At 40.8% G+C, this 19,556-nt stretch overlaps 3 protein-coding genes across 4 annotated transcripts in view; 1 reads left to right on the top strand and 2 right to left on the bottom strand.

The window, feature by feature from the left end:
- Nucleotides 1-313: 313 nt before the first annotated feature.
- LOC136434901 (uncharacterized) lies at nt 314-8,183 on the bottom strand. The gene is made up of 12 exons (XM_066428008.1): nt 7,955-8,183; nt 6,231-6,412; nt 5,694-5,925; nt 4,554-4,753; nt 3,900-4,052; nt 3,441-3,579; nt 2,944-3,096; nt 2,436-2,618; nt 1,875-1,999; nt 1,469-1,565; nt 972-1,074; nt 314-717 (listed from the first exon to the last, which is right to left on the bottom strand). Exons 1-12 carry the CDS (start codon nt 8,133-8,135, stop codon nt 657-659), a joined length of 1,809 nt encoding a protein of 602 aa, XP_066284105.1. The 5' UTR covers nt 8,136-8,183; the 3' UTR covers nt 314-656.
- Nucleotides 8,184-8,351: 168 nt separating this feature from the next.
- Nucleotides 8,352-19,556, top strand: part of LOC136434900 (lysine-specific demethylase 7B-like) — a 28,288-nt gene continuing 17,083 nt past the window's right edge. The window contains exon 1 of one of the 2 annotated variants that reach the window (XM_066428006.1): nt 8,352-8,496. In XM_066428006.1, the coding sequence (XP_066284103.1) occupies nt 8,478-8,496 (19 nt within the window). In that variant the 5' untranslated portion in view covers nt 8,352-8,477. The remainder of the gene's footprint in view (nt 8,497-19,556) is intronic. The other variant, XM_066428007.1, reaches the window with a different exon arrangement.
- Nucleotides 8,520-19,483, bottom strand: LOC136434904 (ketimine reductase mu-crystallin-like). Its single transcript, XM_066428012.1, has 9 exons — nt 19,385-19,483; nt 16,350-16,525; nt 15,838-15,982; nt 14,800-14,862; nt 14,137-14,238; nt 12,985-13,162; nt 11,125-11,246; nt 10,560-10,644; nt 8,520-10,099 (listed from the first exon to the last, which is right to left on the bottom strand). Exons 2-9 carry the CDS (start codon nt 16,514-16,516, stop codon nt 10,038-10,040), a joined length of 924 nt encoding a protein of 307 aa, XP_066284109.1. The 5' UTR covers nt 16,517-16,525; nt 19,385-19,483; the 3' UTR covers nt 8,520-10,037.

The following is a 19,556-nucleotide window of genomic DNA, read 5'->3' as shown; positions in this document are numbered from 1 at the left end:
GTGTAGGAGATTTCGTTATGATTTGCTTTAATGCATGTTAGCGTAAATTTGAGAGTATGTCTACCTACAGCAGACAACTTGAACCAAGAATATGATAACTACGGATTTAATTACTCATAAGTGTAAGCTGATAAGCTATGAGTTATGGATATTCCATATGTGGTATATTTAGGGAGGGGGCTTACAAATTAGCGATAAATGTTCTGCTTCTGCCTCGACAACCCCTTGTTTCAAGCGCAGGAATCGTGAAGGTTGGCGGTTCATTGGTTGGTTAGTGATAAGCGGGTGAAAGACGCAAAGAACTCAACATAAGTGTATCTTGATAATTTATTGTCAATAACAGAACAGTAAAGAGACCTTGTGTACATGTTGCGATAGTGGAAAATATACAATGTTCAATCAATGGTTCAAGGCAACAGTAAGATATAGAGACTCCCAAAAGACTGACTAGGTTTTACGGAATAGCACACATAAACTTATTGTACATGTACATCTTCGGGACTTTTTACTCATTCAAACCTAAACAAAACCTCATCAACTATATCGAGTGGAAAAAGTACGTGACGAGCACTACATTCCAATCTGTTAGATATGTTACGTCGCGTCGGTAGAACTTGTGCGCACAGATTATGAATTGTCTATGCAAGGAGGTTGGTCTATGTCAGCACGTTGATAGAGGTCTTCTCTGTCATCTGGGTGAAGGGTTTATAGTTGCGCCTGGGAATAAGAGGGTAGAAAAAAATGTGTTATCCTATATAGCTGTGAGCAAATTGCAAAAGTTACAGAAACTCGTGTGCATCGCCGCATACCGTGAGCGATTCAATACTTTCTATAACATGTTCTTCTAATTAGTTGATTCTATGAGAATGTTGCAATTGTGGCATTGCATCTGACAACATGAAGTGCAAAATGCTCCGCTGCATTCAGGAGTATACAACGTGGATGAGCGACGAATGGTTGATGTTACTTACTTAACGTAGCAAAGGTAGACCGCGGTGGCGATCAGCAGTATCAGTGTGATAGTGAGGATAACGGCCAGGGCAGTGTTCGACTGTCGGAGTTCTGCTGTCGGGTCTGTGGGGGAAAACATGAGGTAAAATTCAAAAGCCCTTTTTGAAGTGCCAAAAAGACGTGGATTATAGGCGACTCCAAAAACATTATGCTTCGCCTTAATTGAGGAGGACTGTTTACATTACCTTACATGTACGGACGATTAATTAAAAACTTTCAAAAGCGAGTTGATAGTTATGAATGGGATTTCGCGACGACTTGATTATGAATATACTTATTTACATGCGAGCTTTTGGTCTGGAATACGACACACACCCAGCTGGCGTAACTAATGCATATGCGTACTCACCAGTAATAATGGTATACATTTCTATATACAGTGTACAGTACTTGCAATGAAAACAAAAACGAATTTCTTACATCTAATGGCATTCAAAAATGAAATGACTGTCCCTACCTTCTGAATAGGCGATGTTGAACTCTTCCTTGGTCATGCCATCCTGCATCCCGATCAATGAACCATAGTACACCAAACCCCCGGGGAAACCTACAACCTGGAAATATCACAATTGAGAGACTAGCTTTATAGACAAACGTATGAAAAGGTTTTTTAATGTAGTTAACAAATTCCTGCAATCGGTAAGAAATCAATACTTTCAAATTCGTCAGATGATAAAGCTTCCCTTCCAAGCCAAATTTGTGCAATCGTCATCATCATCGTGCAATACGTTTTCTTTTATTGCTCACCCTTAGTGTATCTCGTTCCATTTCGAACTTTCTGTAGTTCTTTTTCGTTCCATTTCGTTCCATTTCGTACTTTCTGTACACCCGTTATCAGTGTCTGAAGATAGATGAGTGCTTACCTCCCCGTTCACGGTCCACCTCTGCAGTAAAGACGGATCGATCTTCTCGGTAGCCTTGGTCGTGTGACTCGGCTCCGACAGACGGAGGACAAGTCTCCTGTTGTCAGCGTTGTACCTTCCCACAACTAGAGGAGGAAAGGTGTAAATTCAGAATTACAGTGTGCTGTGAGAGCAGACATACGGACTTTCTTCATAACAACATCATGTCTATAGCTATCGTTGTTAGAAAGTTGGAATGGTGAAACGTTGTCCCGTCGGTTTGAATGTTATAACGTTTTGGAGGACACTAGGTACTCCATCCTTTTAACTCCAGATAGTCTAGCTGAGCTTCATGAAAAATCCTTTGGCGCTCAAAGTTCGAAATTTACCGCTAGCGATAAACTATATGAATATGTGTTCGTATTGTCATGTATCTACCAGCTGACATACGATGTACCTGTTGCAATTGTCGCGCAATAAAGTTCTTCTTCTTCTTGCGCATTGCAAGAGCTTTCAACAAACCATGTCTTTTCACCCCATCTTCTTCGGCCATGTTTTCATTGGTCAGTCGTTAGAGCTTACCATCTAGAGGGACTTGTAGTTCCGAGTTTTCCATGACGGCCTCCACTGCACCGTTTGGTTTGACCTTGTTGATGTCGATGTTGAAGGAGAAGGTTTCTTCTTCTCCCGTGGGAGTCGGTCGCCATGACTTCCCGTTCAGCGCTATACCGCTCTTCAACAGATCAGGGGATTCGGTGAACGGGTCTGAAAAATTAGAACGCATGCGCATGTCAGCTCTGTGTCCAAAACTGTGATGATCTTAGAAATAAAAGTAAAGGTCGCGTTTTCTATTTGAAAAGCCTTTTAATCTTTGGAAATGATGAGATTATCCTCGGTATGAATATGTAAGAAAAGTATTGATAACAGTCCTCCAAATGACGACAGGATTTGCATTCCAAAGCCTGCATATCTTGGGCAACGCAAAACAACCTAAATATGTTTTCTTTCCAACACCCCACGTCAACAGGCATAATTATAAAAGACGTGTGTACGATTACAATATTGCTTTATATTAAAAACAAATTATTACCAAGGCACTTGTCTGGATACGTGGCCATCTGCATGACTGCCGTGATGGTGGCGTCTGTGACCTTCTTCAGGAACGCCATGTTGTCCAGAGTCAGGTGGTCCGTGTTGTCACAGGGCTTGTGGTGACACTCCTGCATGTACCCCCGCTCCTGGGCTGGAATGACAAGTCACACTTCGCTTGGATAACTTCAGGTTAACGTCGGAGTCTTGCTTAACAATACTCTACATGCATAGACTCTTTCCTTTCATACACCAACACAAAAATTTGCTCAGCAACTATTCTAGTCGATACAACGACTTGGTGACATTGACTGTCAACACTTGCTGTTTTCCTTAGTGTATCATTAAAAAAATCTTAACGGTATATCGTTTGGTATCTTTGAAGCTATTATAACTATAACTACCTCTGTGAGTAGCTTTCGCCTTGGTAGCAATGTATAATGTCTGACGTATTTCATGCGTGCTATGCGCTTAAAAACAAAATAAATCTCTTCTCACCAGAATCAGTAATGTGGATGGCCTTGAAGTCAGGATCAGCTACCCAGAAGCTGTAGTGGTCTCCTTTGGTCATCTTTGTATACACGTCCCAATATGGGTCTGTTAGTGCTGGGAGATCCTTATCTGGCATGTGCAGAAGCTGAAGAGAAATAAGATAAAAGGTTAACGTTCTTAAATGCTTCGTCTATCTGTTGATTTACTCCCCTTTCTACAAACCCGTTATCCTTACATCGTAATGATATATTCTGCAGCATGGCTTTTAGATTGGCTGCTGCCTTATGGTAACATTCTTATATGAGGTAACATACGTTGCTTTAAGTGGCGAATGTTGTGTCAATGATAGACGGTAGTATGCTAAATGATATCACAGAAAGTCACTTGTATGACGTTCATGACTTAGGCAGTGCGTCGTGCCGTATATCCCCTTTGATGCCAGTGTATCGAAGGTAGTCTTGTTACCTGATTTTTAAACCTGGTGTCAGGTAGTGACTCCCATGCTGAGATGAAGGTCTGATACAGGGGCGAGTCGAAGTTCCGCCCGACCAGAGCGATGAAATCACCCTTATTTCCGTCGGCCTTTATCCTGGTGTACGCCTCTTGAAATCCCGGGGCCTAAATATAGCATATGCAATCATGAGTGTCACTTTTTAAGATCATCATGAGAAATAATACCACCTATGGTTACGTACTTCTTTGAGAGGTGGAAACTTAAAGTTATTTTATTCAATGTATACATTTTGCTCTACTATATATCTTCTGAACTGAACATGTGTTGTTGTTGTTCAAGTTCAGATACTACAGCTCTCTATCTTAAGCTTACCTTAATTTCATGATAAAGGGAGAGGAAACATTTGTAGTATGAGATCTCAATTCGAAAGCAGTCTTAATCTAAATGACCTTGCTCACCATTGGTGTTTTCATAATTTTAGTTAGATCTTAAGATAAAGGATGATTGAAACATATGAATGACTTCATGGCTTGTTTGTTTGTTGAAACCTTTCATGAGGGCCTAGGGTAAAAGTAAAGCAGCCATTCTCAATCCAAGCAGGCTAAGCACATCAGATCATATCTACACTTTTCGATAAGTGCATTGGGTTCAATTATATATCGTACCTCTTTGAAGCGTTCTTCATCGGGAATCCGTTGACTGTCCTCGGTGCTGTTGAAGTTCATGACCGAGTCCAGCACGAAGGCTCCCTGGAAGTCGTTGGAGGAGATCCCAAGACTCTTGATGTAAGGAATGAGAAGTTCCTTCATGTACTTGGCACTTCCGCAGCCGGCGTTATGGCAGGCAGCTTGGTCGAGAGTGGCGTCTGCAGACGTAGACATTAAAACTGATCATGAGATGCTGGTACTTAGTCTGGAATCCGGCCTACTCTAGCTCCGGTCCGCTTAACTGATCGCGTCCAGTCAGGATATTCAGCAAGGGAAGTGGTCAGAGGAGTGAGCCAAATCATAAGTAGGATAGATAACAGGCTAGGTGCTTCATTGTACGAAACACTTACATGATCAGTGAGACATATCCGATTTGAAACATTAAGCTTGAAAGCAAAATATTTTACTAGAAGCATCGTGCTGAAATCAACGTATTTACAGTCACGTGATATAAATGTATCTTCTGGAGCATTTAGGCGAAACATGTAACGTAGTTTTTATCCTGATACAGTCCTTTTAAAAATAAACATGCCATACTCTTGATCCTGCCTTACCACTGTCACGTGAAATAGCGAATTTAGTTATTTTTTTAAGGGGAAGAGATTTTGTTTTCGGTGTGTCTGGATGTTATGTTTGTGTTCTTGTGTGTCCGTAGTTGTTCGAATGCGGTCTGTAAGGTGGCAGGAAATGAGTGGGAAGATGGTCTCACTGAAAAGGTTCAGATTTACGGGAGTGGCAAGGAGTATAGTTCAGAGGTGTATAACCAGTCGTTAATTGGACATACAGATATTCCAGGTCATGTGGTCAATGCACGGGTAGGTAATGTTTTGGGTCTATATCTGTTTATGTTTTCGCAGTTAAGTTATCATCAAGTTATTATAAAGTTATTACAAAGTTATTATAAAGTTATTAGGTTATTATAAAGTTATTAGAAGGTTATTATAAAGTTGTCATACAGTTATCATAATGTTATCATCAAGTCATTATAAAATCATTATAAGGTTATTATAAAGTTATCATACAGTTTATATATATATATATATATATAAGTTACTATAAAGTTATGATTATTATCAGTATATTTTCCATTGAACTTACGTTCTTGCACCTCGAAGTCGAACGCTGCGAAGATGACGGAGTTTTCCTGCATGCATGAGCGGGCCGTGATGATGCGTACCGCCTCCAGCAGGGCGGCCATGCCCGAGCCGTCCGCGCACACTCCCGGGGAGCTCCGGGCCGTGTCGTAGTGAGCGGCGATCAGGACGGGACGGTCTCCTGTCGTCCCGGTGTTCAGGCCCGGCCAGGTCCCGATAATGTTCTTTCCCTTGACCTGAAAACACCAATCGATGGTCTTCGTCTTTAACTTTATTTCAACTCAAAAATTGTCGTCGTCACTTGTCAGACTTTTATTCTTACGCTTCTTTTAAAATACCAGGTACATACTGAAATGTGTTTTTCAAGAACTTTCTTTGAGTATCTCACTACCTGGATGTCTAACCTTCATCGACGTACATCTATTTTAGAGTTCAGTAGGCGAATAGGTAACGTTACAGTTCTTTGGTTATTGTGATGTTTTGTCTTTTTTCTTCATTCCTAACACCATAACAGTTGAGTTATAAAAAAAATACAACTTACCCCCTTGGTGTCCGTATCGAACACCTGTGAGAAGACTTGCAGGTCGTACTTCTTAAACTGCTCCATGATGAAGATGGCAGCATCTTCCTTACCCTCAGGGTTGGTCACGTGGTGACGATCAGACGCGAATTGGTTGGCCAACAAGTGACGTAAGCTGTCCGTGGAGCTTTCATATGTGCTTCCTGGGGAAAGAAACGGTCTTTCAATACAACATACTCGTAGTTTTTCTGGTGTGGTTATATACAAACCTTCGCTTTGACGAATAACATTCATTTAAGAGGCCATGTTGATTTGAGTGTATGGATGACATCCTCTGGGAACCCCAAAACTGATACGAGCGTGTGAATAAAAAAAGTTTGACCAAAAAATAAGTTGTCTTCATTATGAAATCTACGTGGTTGGGACAATGCTGGGAGGACGCCGCAAACATAACGTTAACTAAACACACAGGGTATGGTATAGGTTTTTGTTCTTTCAGAACTTCTTTGACTTTGGAATTGACTTTGGTATTCTACGATTTAAGTATTCGTTTTCCGAAATGCTTTTTTGCAATTTACAGCATATATTTTCTCATTTTGCAGCTGCTTTTTACGATTTACAGTACGAGCAAAACTCTTTTTCTCATATGGAAACGGACGAAAATTGATGCGCGCGCGGGAGTCATCCGTATAATAAAATCAACACGGGCTTAAAATGTTAATCCGATGGGTTACGTAAATCCATCACTTTGGAAACCAGCGCGTTTGAGAAATCTCTAGTGCAACAACCCCAAGGTATGCAGAGTCTAGATATACAGGAGTGCATTATACTGGGGGACGTCGGGTTGGAGATGGGACGTATCTTTTCAGGGTGACGGAATATTATATACCCTGGTGGAATCCTGTTAGTAACGGTTACCTCACATGAAAGCAATTATCATTAATTGTCACTGTGGTCTTGATATTTTTACTTTTACATCTGTATGAATCAGAGCGTGTCGACCGGTGAACGGGGGCCGGTTTGTTTGCGTATAAAAATCAGTAGTACAACAACTGGAACGCAAAAGAAGCAGTGCCGAACCACGGGTACAGACAACAGAACGGTGTAAACAACAACAACGGAACACACAGGTCACCCGTCCTAACCTCATAACTATATGTCTACATCTTTTTGCTACGTGTTGAACATCCTGTATATAAGCTAGTTCGGAGTTGCTACTACGCATGTGCAGTGTCAAAGGTGAAGGCCCCCGCGACGGAAACAAAACGCGTCTGGGCGTTGTTATGCAAATCGAGACAATGTGGAGGCGAGCGCTGTTTTCGTCGCGGGGGCCTTCACCTTTGACACCGCACATGCGTAGTAGCAACTCCGAACTAGCTTATTGATACAGAGGCTGGGTTTACACACGCGTTTTGGTGTCGACTCAGCCGTTCCAAGTCGAGTATAAACCCCAACAGATTCCTGTCCACATTCCTCTAACTCAAAACAACAGGTGCAGCCGTGCAGGTGCACCCATCTCCCCTGCACTACAACATCATACATCAGTCACGATTCAGGTGACAACAGTCCTTGGTAGAAAAGTCACCGTTTGATATAGCAACATATTCCTTCGATGAAAATAACATATAAGAGTGCACGAAAACATTCTTGTAATTGTTTCGTGAAGTACTATTTTGTCGCTCATACGTACATTGTACAAGAAGGGATTTGGTAACGAAGACAACTCGACGGTGTTCTAAACTCACCTTTGGCAACAAACCAAGACAGCGCCAGGATCAAGCCGGCTATCCATAACCGCATCCTGGACTTCTTCTTCTGCCTTGTTTTTAAGTCGGGCTCCGTACTAGGTTCGTTACGTGCTGTTTTCCGAGAAAAAAGCGATGAAAGTCTGAAACGTCGTAACGCCCGTTTTCGATGCGGCCTCATCTTCTGGCAATCTGTAGCTGGCTGTTATAAGAACCGGTTTTTCTTGTCCAGCGAATAAAGGGTGTCTGCATCTACATGTAAATACATGTACTAGTATAGAGGTAGCATATTCTACCACACCTGGTCGTAATTAGTGCCATAACCAATAATTGCCCGATCTACACACGAGATTTCGGAGTCGACCCGGGGCTGAGTGTAAGGACATTATACATTGTACAGGTCTTGATGTGAGTAGCTTTGGACTGTCCAAGTGGAATTTTCCAACTAGAATAGCTACTTGAATGGCCTGGGGTTCTCCTTGTAAAGTTCTGCAAAAAGTCATGTGTAAATCGGGCCGTTACGATGAAGCATACTAACAGAGGTAGGTCACAGTGCTTCTACATGTTTGTGTAGTGAACTGATTGATCAATTGTTTTATTCAATTTCTTGCCGACAATGTCTACATGTAGAAAGTGACTGTTCATAAAATAAACCTAAATTCTAGAAAAACATCATTTGATTACAACTACACTGCAGAATGTTTACCTTTCCACTTTGAAACAAGTGTTGCCCTTAATGCATACCTTAGAAGAGTAAAATGCTCAATAAAAAGTTATCAATCAATACTTATTGTAGTAATTATTAATTGTAGCATACTGAATTCGAACATTCAAACTTTTCAAAAATATCACAGATGCATGCATTCCATCTTCTAGATAGTTTTACTACCTACTGTGTATCATACAGCAAGTATCTTAACTGTTTCATAACCACAGGGACTTGTCAAATGACAACTTGCTGAATTCTATGTTACAGTACCAAGACTAACTTATACATCGATTCTGAAATGTCTAGTCAAGACATTCATAATTAGATGAGATGATAAGCCATCAGGTATTCTTAAAGTAAAAGAATAAAGGAATGTTAAAATAGTTATCTTCCAGTTTGCAAAAATGAAGTAAAGTATGAATCATAGCTGTTTATAATCAGCATCATCAGTAATTAAAAAAACTCCATTACCTCAGTGCCTCAGTTACACTGCTTGAATTGCTAAGCATAATCAAATTGGAATTCCAAACAATACCCAAAGTATTCAGCTACTGATTGCACTGGTCACCATACCATAACAGATGTATTTTAAGAACATTAGAAGTCCCATTTTCCTTTGCTCTATAAGGCACACATTAAAGCTACTTGCTTCCTGGATATAGAGCTTGATCAAGACCATTTTCTTTTCAATATACCTGAGTTTATCACTGTTATCACCCAACAAGTATGATAGGTCTGGCCTACGAAAATGTTATTTACTAGCCATATGCAAATTGATATTTTGAATCAGATTATGTACTTTGATTGCTAATAGTATCAGGGCTCTAGTCAGCTTGAATTTTTTTGTAATTCCAATTCTCATTGACAGAAAGATAGTACATTTCTTTCTAGTATTGTGTACAAATTTCCATCATTTTATTAAAATGTGACCATTTCTACATCCACAATTCTTGTCTGTCAATGTTGACGGACTTGTCTTAAAATTTTCTGTCATATGCAGCAAATTTCTGTCAAATGATGGAATGACGGGTACTGGGAAGAGCCCTGATTAGTATCAAAATATAATATAAAAAATGTCAATTGTTGACTATACGCTCGTTCTCATTTAAATGTACACATTTTGTAATCTCCATTACCGATTGAAATAAGACGATCCTGTCATTAGGATATGCCACATATAAGATGTCAAACTGTAGTTTTATGACGACTTGAAACTTTTCTAGCTTTTAAAAACGGCAGTTACGTACCTTATATGTGGCATATCTTAATGTCAGGAACGTCTTACTTCTAACGGTAACTGAGATTACAAAATGTGTACATTTAAATGAGAACGAGCGTATGATAAATAGCTTAGGCCTGATTCCACATGGCATCTCAGGAGCTTGTAAGTTTGTCATACACCAGCTTGGCTGACACCACATCCTCTATTGCCAATCCTACACCAAGAACAGAACAAAAACATGATGGTCAATCAGACAGAATTGTAAAACTTGAAAAACTTTCACAGTGATTTTATTTTCACAGTTTTCGCAGTGACCTCTCCATCACTAGTGACACACTGAATATGCGTTATAGAAATAATTTGACCACGAATACTATCCATGCTATTGTGAAACAAAACCACAGTGAAAGTACAAGAATTTACAGTATAATTGAGTTCAATGTTGATGAAAGATAGTGGATGCTCTCTGAAATGCTCTCTACCTCTTTTGAGGAATTCATCCAATGGTTTGATTTATCTTAATATATAATGTTATACTGGATGTCTAACCTTCATCAACATATCAACACACTTTTGATTGCCAGGTGGAAGTTATAATCTCCTTTAAGAGGGCTTTAGAACTTCAAATTGAAGATTTTCAGTATGACAGTGACTAATGTTACACAAAGACTGACCTAGTGACTTAAAGATGGTTGTCTTGTCCTTACAGGCCTCCTTCTTCCCTAAGATGACCTCTCCCACCTCAGCATACACTTCAGCCTGAAGGAAAAAAAGACAAAAGTCTTATCAGGACAATAAGACAAATATTCCTTGTCATAAAAATATGTTCTTTTGTTTGTGGTCCTTAGTCTGCTTTAAAAAGAGCTGTAGTACAGTCAGTTCATTGATAACTCACTCATACACACACTCACTCACTCACTCACTCAGTCACAAACAGATACTCACTGGCACTAGCTCAGTCACTCCATATTCATTGTCCACTGCTTCTTGGTTTGAAATACACACTGACACCTAGTCTCACACACTCACTCACTCACTCACTCACTCACTCACTCACTCACTCACTCACTCACTCACTCACTCACTCACTCACTCACTCACTCACTCACTCACTCACTCACTCACTCACTACATGTATCATCCATTGTTTCCTTGTGAGGGTAACACACAGTTCATCATGATCACTTGAAAAATTCACACAGGCTACATGTATAATACAGGGAAGTAACATGTTGGCACCTTAGACAGAATAATGTCTCCTGACTCCTTGGGTGCAGCCTCCTTACTGTCCACATACACCACCGAGCTGAGAACCAACTCTGGGTCCAGTTCCTGCCAGTCTGGCCGACATGCTCCCACAGCTGTGATCAGTGGATAGGACAATTTTGTTTAAGTGAAAAAGATCTCAACCCAGTTAAGCTCACTGAAGAGTGTAACTTTCACTGGTTGTGACAGAGAAAACAGATGCTAACGTTGGGTAACATAAATTCGTGGGGTACTTAAATTCGCCATTTTTTGAAACGGTGTATTTTAGGGATATGTGCTAGATGCAAAATTAGTTATAACGCCAGCAATGCAAACCGGATAGACTAACGTATTCAGAACACTAGCTGAAAAGCTTCGATAATCATGCATTAGAAGTTAGCGACGTCAAAAACTCTCCGTCCCTTATTGACAGAGTCTGGGGGCTTCGTGGGAGAATCACTATGCACGGTTGTTCGCTGGTTTATAAGACAAATGTCACATCTCCTGCCTGCTAAACACAATTATTTACAAGACAACTTATTACAATCTCTTTTGCTAACCTGCAACTGGATTCTAAGTGTGATCAATCATCAAAACTCCTCTTTGTTGCTACAACCTACGGCACGTGTATTTTCCCGCCGCCATATCATTACCCAGAATCCTGTCGTCAAGCAGACGACAAAGGTTTGGGAGGAACACTTTTTTGTCTAAATGTTGCGTGTGATAGTGGACTGAAGACGATATTTTCCTCAAAGTTTGCTCCTAACACAACAAGGAACACATGGGCATAGTAGTATAACCATTGCTACGGCATCCAGCTAACTTCCCATGAATAATGTACACGTTGCCATGACGGTGGGGATCGACTTTGAGTGACGTTCTACCGACTCAACAAACGGGATGTTACCGAAGGCCTAATGTGTGCGATACGGCCGTTTTTTCGTGTATTTTTTTTACTTGGACACGTCTATATCCATAGCACTCTCCTCAAGCCAAGGATGGAACGAATAGCTGCTGTATAAAATGTAATTAGCGGTAATATATTCAAGACGAATCTTCTCTCCCGAAATAATGTTCACACCTGTCCGACAACACCGTCATTGTGCATGCGGCGGACGGTAGTTTCAAGTTAAAATATTATGGTGTCAGCACGACTAGAGACAAAATCTACCATATAAATTATATGATTAGTGCAAAGATAGTACATGATACTGACAGAATAATAGAAAAAAAGGATGGTTTATTGTTCTGCTAGATTGATTTCAGTCAACCATTATCGGGAAAATGGCGAATTTATGTTACCCAACGTTACATAATATAGTATTTACAGGTTCTTTGTACTGGGGAAATTCCTCTAGCTCTTTTAGACAAGAACAATGAACAGTGGACCACAGCTTAATGTCCTGTCCTAATAAGGACTCCAATAGTGCGCATGTTGGGTGAGCCTAGATTCGAACTCCCAACCTGTCGGTCTACAGTCAGGGTTGCTATGTTGAACCACTGGATGTGCACACTACAAATAATGGATAGTTTTCCACTTTGTAAATGATCTTGCAAATTAATTGTGATGACTTTTGCCCAACTGAACCTCAACATCATTAAGATGTTCTCTATTGATCATTCTAAGCTATGATGAACTGCTCTAGAAAAGGACACGGATTAGACACTAGTTGAAGAAACCAACCTTCAGTTGTGCTCGATGCTGGTGTCTGCATTCCGTCACCCAAAACATGGCCATGAGCAGAGTACAAGTTGTATGTACTTACAGTGTAAATATTCATCATCTCGTTTACAATGCACCTTACAAAATGATATATATTCATGGTATCTCCAAAACTCTAAAAAAAAACTCACCATTGATGTGGACACCAGGTTTGGTCCAATCTTTCTTCAAGACTGGTGTTCTTGACATGGTGACTGTTGTAATGACATCAGCATCTTTCACAGCCTCCTCCACAGAGGAACATGGGGTAGCTCCTGTCTCAGCCGCAAACTTCTGCACATTTGCTGGAGTTCGTCCCCACACACACACCTAAAGTACAGTTACACTATCATCAAGTACAGTTACATGTACACTATCATCAAGTACAGCTACACTATCATCAAGTACAGTTACATGTACACTATCATCAAGTACAGTTACACTATCATCAAGTACAGTTACACTATCATCAAGTACAGTTACAATATCGTCAATTACAGACACACTATCATCAAGTACAGTTCACTATCATGAAGTACTGTAACAGCAGCCTGGTATTCAAACCTATTATAGCTCATCATGAGTCCTTTCTGTCCTCTCTGCAAATAGTTATTTGCAGAGAGGACAGAAGAAACTCAGTTGCTATAATAGGTTTGGATACCAGTCTAGAAGTACAGTTTACTATGATGAAGTGCAGTTACACTATCATTAAGTACAGGTTACACTATCATGAAGTACAGTTACAATATCTTCAAGTACAGTTATACTATCATCAAGTACTGTACCCTGGTATTCAAAAATCATGCTACCATGTGATGTTACAATATCATGAAATACGGTTACACTATCATGAAGTACAATATCATGAAGTACAGTTTTCTATCATGAAGTACAGTTACACTATCATGAAGTACAGTTCACTATCATCACGTACAGTTCGCTATCTGGAATTACAGTTCACTATCATCAAGTACAGTGACACTATAATAAGTATCAAATATAGTTACAATAGCATCAAGTACAGTACAATCTATCATTTGGTGAATTTATCATTTAGTTCTACATGTATATGTCAGGGTAGAGCTTCCGATCTGGTAGAATTGCTGATTCTGTCGGTGGAGATCCCGATCAAAGTTTCTGTCGACAGAGACCTGATCGAGATCTCTGACAGCAGAATTGCAGATTCTACCAGATCGGAGTCTCTACCCTGACATATATATCATTCAAATTCCTGGTGGCTTTCCAAATCTCAACTTCCTTTTGAGAAGTATGATGATTGTTTATACAAAATTATCCATACATACCTGGTCAAACTTGTAAAGATGGTTCAGGGCATGGAAATGACTGTAGGCCTGGTGACCTGTGCCAAGTATGGCATGGACACGGGGGGAATCTTTGGCAAGATGCTGTATATATATATACATTGGCACAAAAATCAACATTACATGTATCAGCCAGGGCATGTGACAGCTTTTATTTCTAAGGAAACACCCACTTAATTTGGTACTTGAACATTGTCATGTAAAATTTCAGCATAGCAAGACTAAAAGGACATCACAAAAACAGAAGGCTGGGAGGAAAACTTGCATCTGACTCTGTTCACTCCCTAAAACTGTGTGAACCAAGGTACAGATTTTCCCATCCATGTTTTCATGTTATAATTTTGCAATATAGCATAATTTATATTCAAGAACCAAGAAATTGAACTGGTCTGGCCTTAAATACATCAATATGGAGACCATTCAGGGACATGAACCAGATCTGTAATATGGTGGACTTTATTCTGCCATTACCGGTACTACAACTTGCAATATAAATTGCAGTAATGGCAAAATAAAGTACATCCCCATATTCTAGATCTGGTTAATGGCCTTGAATGTTCTCCATATGGATGCATTTAAGGCGAGACCAGTCTAATTTCTTGCTTCTCAGATTTAGAAATAAGTACATCAGTAATTCAAGTTGACCTTTGTGGCTGCTGCAGAGGCTGCTGCTGTCCTCATGTCAGTGATACTGGCACCATCCATGACCTGAAGAGGGAAAAAAGCTGTATTGATACACATGTACTTGTCAGAGACACTGGAGCTACTATTTCTTTTATTCATCATCATCATCATAGCCGCCCACGGTCGAGTCCACCGACGTTGAACAGATCGTCCGACAGGATGAAAAGAAGAAGACATCATCAGTTGGCTGCAATGCAGTAGTGCAAGTTTGCTCCATCATTTCTGTTGCCAGCAAGGTGACTGATGAATGAACGGTTTATTGTATAAAAAGTGGCAGCCTTGCACTGAAGTGTGTTTTACATTACAATCTTTGTGTTTTACATTACAAACTGTGTGTTAAAGACACATAAAAATTCATAACAACAATACAAGTTGGCACTACTCTCTCTCTCTCTCTATCCAATTTAACGTCTTTTGTTCCCCATCACCTGGGGGTTAGACGTGCTTGCACATGGATGGGGAAGCCCCAGAACTCCTCATCAAGTACAAGTCCTTTTTTGTAGCAAGAGTTTTTACGGCTGGATGCCCTTCCTAACGCCAACCCAAACCCTACTGGTGGGCTTAGTGTGTTAAGTGCCTTTCCCAAGGGCACAACATCTGGGTGCATGTCCGGACATGTCTGGGTACTCCACTGGGGATTGAACCTGGGTCTTATTGGTTCATAGCCGGATGCTCTGCCACTGTGCTATACAGACGCCACATAAAGATATTGACGTAAATTAAAAGACATGATCTCTCTAACTAGAGTCTAAGAGATAAGAAGAAGCTGATTTGGAACCTTTGTTAAGTGAGAGTTACCGAAGTTTTAGAACCAATGTTTTATAGATCAGTATCAGATTTAGAAGTCCGGTCATACATACATGTAATGATGTACTTTATTACAACTTTTATATCCCCATGCCTGTACTTAGCCTGATAGGGCTTGAATATACAATAAAGGCTATCATTCATTAATAATAAGATTGTGTAGCCTGAGAAGACATTGAGTATTATACTTACAGCCAGCGGAGATCCATTAGTAGTATCAAACAGCACAATGCTGGCCTGGTGGGACGGGCGGTCTGTGTTGTTTGGGTACAGAGTCAGCAGCTTACATGCCATGGTGTCACCGGCTACATGGTACCCAGGTTTCACCAGGAAATACCTGAGTGTACAGAACAAAGTTTAATTTCTACTGGGTACAGTCTCCAAATTAGTGCATCAAATTTTTGACTGTCCTAATGTATTATAATATACTGGAGACTTTTCCTCAGAATTCAAGAGTCTGATCAATGAATACAAAATAATTACTGAGCTCAAATTTTAAGTGTAAATTACGATATTACATAAATCATATAAAAACTGATATAAAAAAATGGAATGCACAGGTTTGGCCTAGCAAAAAAATGCTACGTTTCCGGTTAGAGTCTCGCAAAAAATTAGGGTCGGTAGGTTGGGATTTTGCTAGGTCGGTCGGGTAACCAGAAACATGTACAAGTTGTCAACATGTTTCTCCTAGGCCTTTATAGTACCCTTGATGCTGGTCCACAGGAATGACTGTCCTGACAGGCTGCACCACAGTGCCATCTCCACGGGAGAAGTCACCCAGAGTCTTCTCGATCACGGGGATCAGATCTGCGTACGTCAGAACCCGCGAAACATCGGAGGCTGACACCATTCGCGGAAGCAGAGACTCCATCTTGGCAAACTGAAATGAAAAGTACAGGTTTACAACACCTCTCAAGGGAAGAGTTCAGGAATACTGTATGTATACTTATTAACAGGCATAACACTGGTCTTGTTCAGGTCTAGTACAGGGGATATTAGGGAACAAAGTATATGTGTTAAAACAATCTATACAGTCGACAATCTGCAGAGAGACTAGCTCACCTGCATGTCTGCGTCTGACACATGGGATTGCGGAAAAAGCTGGCCCTGTCTACCTGGCCTGTCTACCCTGGCTGTCAACCTTTTTTGTGCCCCACGGGTATGCATGGGGGTTTGGGCTTTAATGGAATTTCCTTGAGGAAAAACTGGGTCAATGTGATTCCAGATGTGTGTGAGCTGGATGGAAGACAATGCCTATTGGGTTGGGGCGGGGGTATGGGTGAAGCTGGTAAAGCAATTCCACCAAGACTGGAAAAAAAGTTCCAAGTACATGTATACAATAAAATGTTCCTGAAATGTTAAACAAAATTGAAGTAGAAAGTAATACAGGGAAGCAAATAAAACTGGTAGGATGAGCCAGACAACAATACATGTAGGACCTTTGTTTGTCATAACAGCTAAATTCACAACAGATGTCTGACACTCCTGGGGGTTACTGTAGCTCTGAAACTACGAAATCTTTAGCAGCTGCTGCTCCCGCAAACCACCCTATCAGGTTTCTTTGTTTATCCTGTACCCCATCACACCTCTTCTATCTAGTGTAACAATCCTAGTACATTTTATTGTACATTTAGATGTTTGTTTATCAATAATAGATTTTCTTCCAGTGTTGGTGGAGTTGCTCATTAGTTATTAACTGTCCCTATCCTCCAACAGTATAAGCCAGCCCACCCACAGCTGGGATTGCCACTGACCCAGGTTTTCCTCAAGAAAATTCAAACAGATGCAAAACCCCCATGCATGCCCTTGGGGTCCAAAAAGGGTAGATAGCCAGGGTAGACAGGCCAGGTAGACAGGGCCAGCTTTTTCCGCAAACCCTCTGACACATTAACAAAACCCGACTGGGCATTGTTATGCAAATCAAGATAATGTCCAGATGAGAACTTGTTTATCAAGCTAGAGGCGTTCACCTTTGACACTGCACAATTGCATTGCAAGCTCGAATCTACGAAAGCGATTATTGTCTAACCTGAGGCAAGTTCATCCAGTGCGTTAACGTTACATTTAAATAGCAACGCTTAATAATTCCACAACAAAACACATTAGAAAGGGTCTGCATGGGGGGGATCCTGGCAATGTTTAACTGTAAATTCGACAGGCCGACCGACAACGCTTAACGGTGAATTCAGAATGGCCGGCAATGCTTAACAGTAAATTCAAGACCTTCGCTATATGCTATTCAGGCAGTGTTAACGTCAAAGGTTCGCCGACGACGTTGAAAACAGGGACTGTCACATATCTAAAACTAAAGTCAAGATACCCCTAATGACAACGGCTGGTTGCCACCAGTCATCCTGATCTTGTGGCAAGAGACCTGGTACGCCATGCATTAATCTTGCCCATGCACGCCTGCTCTGAGCCCTTTAAATTCAGAGATGGCGGCAGGAAATTTCGTAATGGTGGGGCGAAATGTTGATGGTCACAAATACTAGGTGGGATCGGGGGCATGCTCCCGCGGAAAATTTTGAAATCTTATATAAGATGGTTTATTAATCCCAGCCAGGCTCAAATGGTACAGAGTGGCAGGGTTCCAGCTTGATTTCTGAGGGACGTCACCCCCTCCAGACATATCTTTAGCCGGGGCCACGACATGCTCCCGGGGAAAGTTCTTTTAATCTTGCCACCCTGAAACGCTATTTCTTGCATTTTGACGGACAAACATTGCTGGTAATGTAAGTTAAATCACACCTCCCAAGAATATTTTGGACGGAGGCGTGACATGCTCCCGAGGAAACTTTTTATCCCCTGAAACACTTAATTTCCTGAATTTGGAGGGGCAAACTTTGCTGGTAGAGTGCAAATATACAGAAGTGTTTCAGCTTGAATTTTTTTGGGACGGTACTCTCCTGACATATCTTTCGCCGGAGGCGCGACAATCCTAGGGCGGTCCGGGGCGCGCTCTCAGGAGAAAATTTCCCGGTGTAACGAGGACAAATAACGTGCTTCGTAGAATTGAAACAACCAGTAACGCTTTAATATATTGATAACGCTTAACGTTGAATTAGAGCGGGCCGGCTACGATTAACAGTAAATTAATACAGCGCATAGCGCATAACGGAAAAGGGCATGCAGGCCCTCATTTAGTATTAGGCATAGAGTAGATTTCTTCAGACAACTCATGTTTGATGTCATAAAGCAATTTCATCGCAAACCTGCCCATATTATGCGGATCAGTCTCATCATATTTGTTTGTTGTTTTGTTTTATATCTGTTTGGGTTAAATTTTCTTACCTGCACCAGCAAGTATGCAGTCACCAGGCTCTGTGGTGTTATGTCATGAGTACAACTACAGAGTCAGTGTTTGTGCATGCAGTTTGTCTTGGAAAGACTTAGATCTCAGTAGAGTAGATCTAGACACTATATATAACGTCCTTGATCTAGAACTGGTCATGAGTAGAGCTACATGCATATGAATGTAACGTTATAGGGTTCTGATCTTTGGCTGGTACCGTTAACTTAACTTCCAGCTTTTTAATAGAAATCCTGATCCTGTTCTTTCCAGTTTGAGTGACTCGCCTACAAAGCAAGGAGGTAAAAGTCCTCCCTGTTCAAATCAAAGAGACGAAACAAGTTATGATATTGTCCAAGATCATAATTTAAAGCATTGTCGTATAATATGCTTAATTTGCTTCTCTTTGCATATGCAAGGACTATGCTATACGATATAAAGTTCAGTTACCTTCCTGCCAGCTGTGAGGTTACTAAAGGTCAAGGTCTGTTACCCGGGAGGCCTTGCGATCGACGCATGCGCATATGGGTGTTCTTGTTTGGTCTTTTTAATTAACCGCATAAAAACATTGCAGCATTACTTTCACTTTCTACACATTAAACCATTTTACACCAAAGTTTCT

This window comes from Branchiostoma lanceolatum, chromosome 5 (genome assembly GCF_035083965.1).
Source record: "Branchiostoma lanceolatum isolate klBraLanc5 chromosome 5, klBraLanc5.hap2, whole genome shotgun sequence".
In the NCBI taxonomy this organism is placed as follows: domain Eukaryota; kingdom Metazoa; phylum Chordata; class Leptocardii; order Amphioxiformes; family Branchiostomatidae; genus Branchiostoma; species Branchiostoma lanceolatum.
The sequence above is the reverse complement of the archived record's forward strand: the minus strand, read 5'-3'. Positions and strand labels throughout refer to the sequence as shown.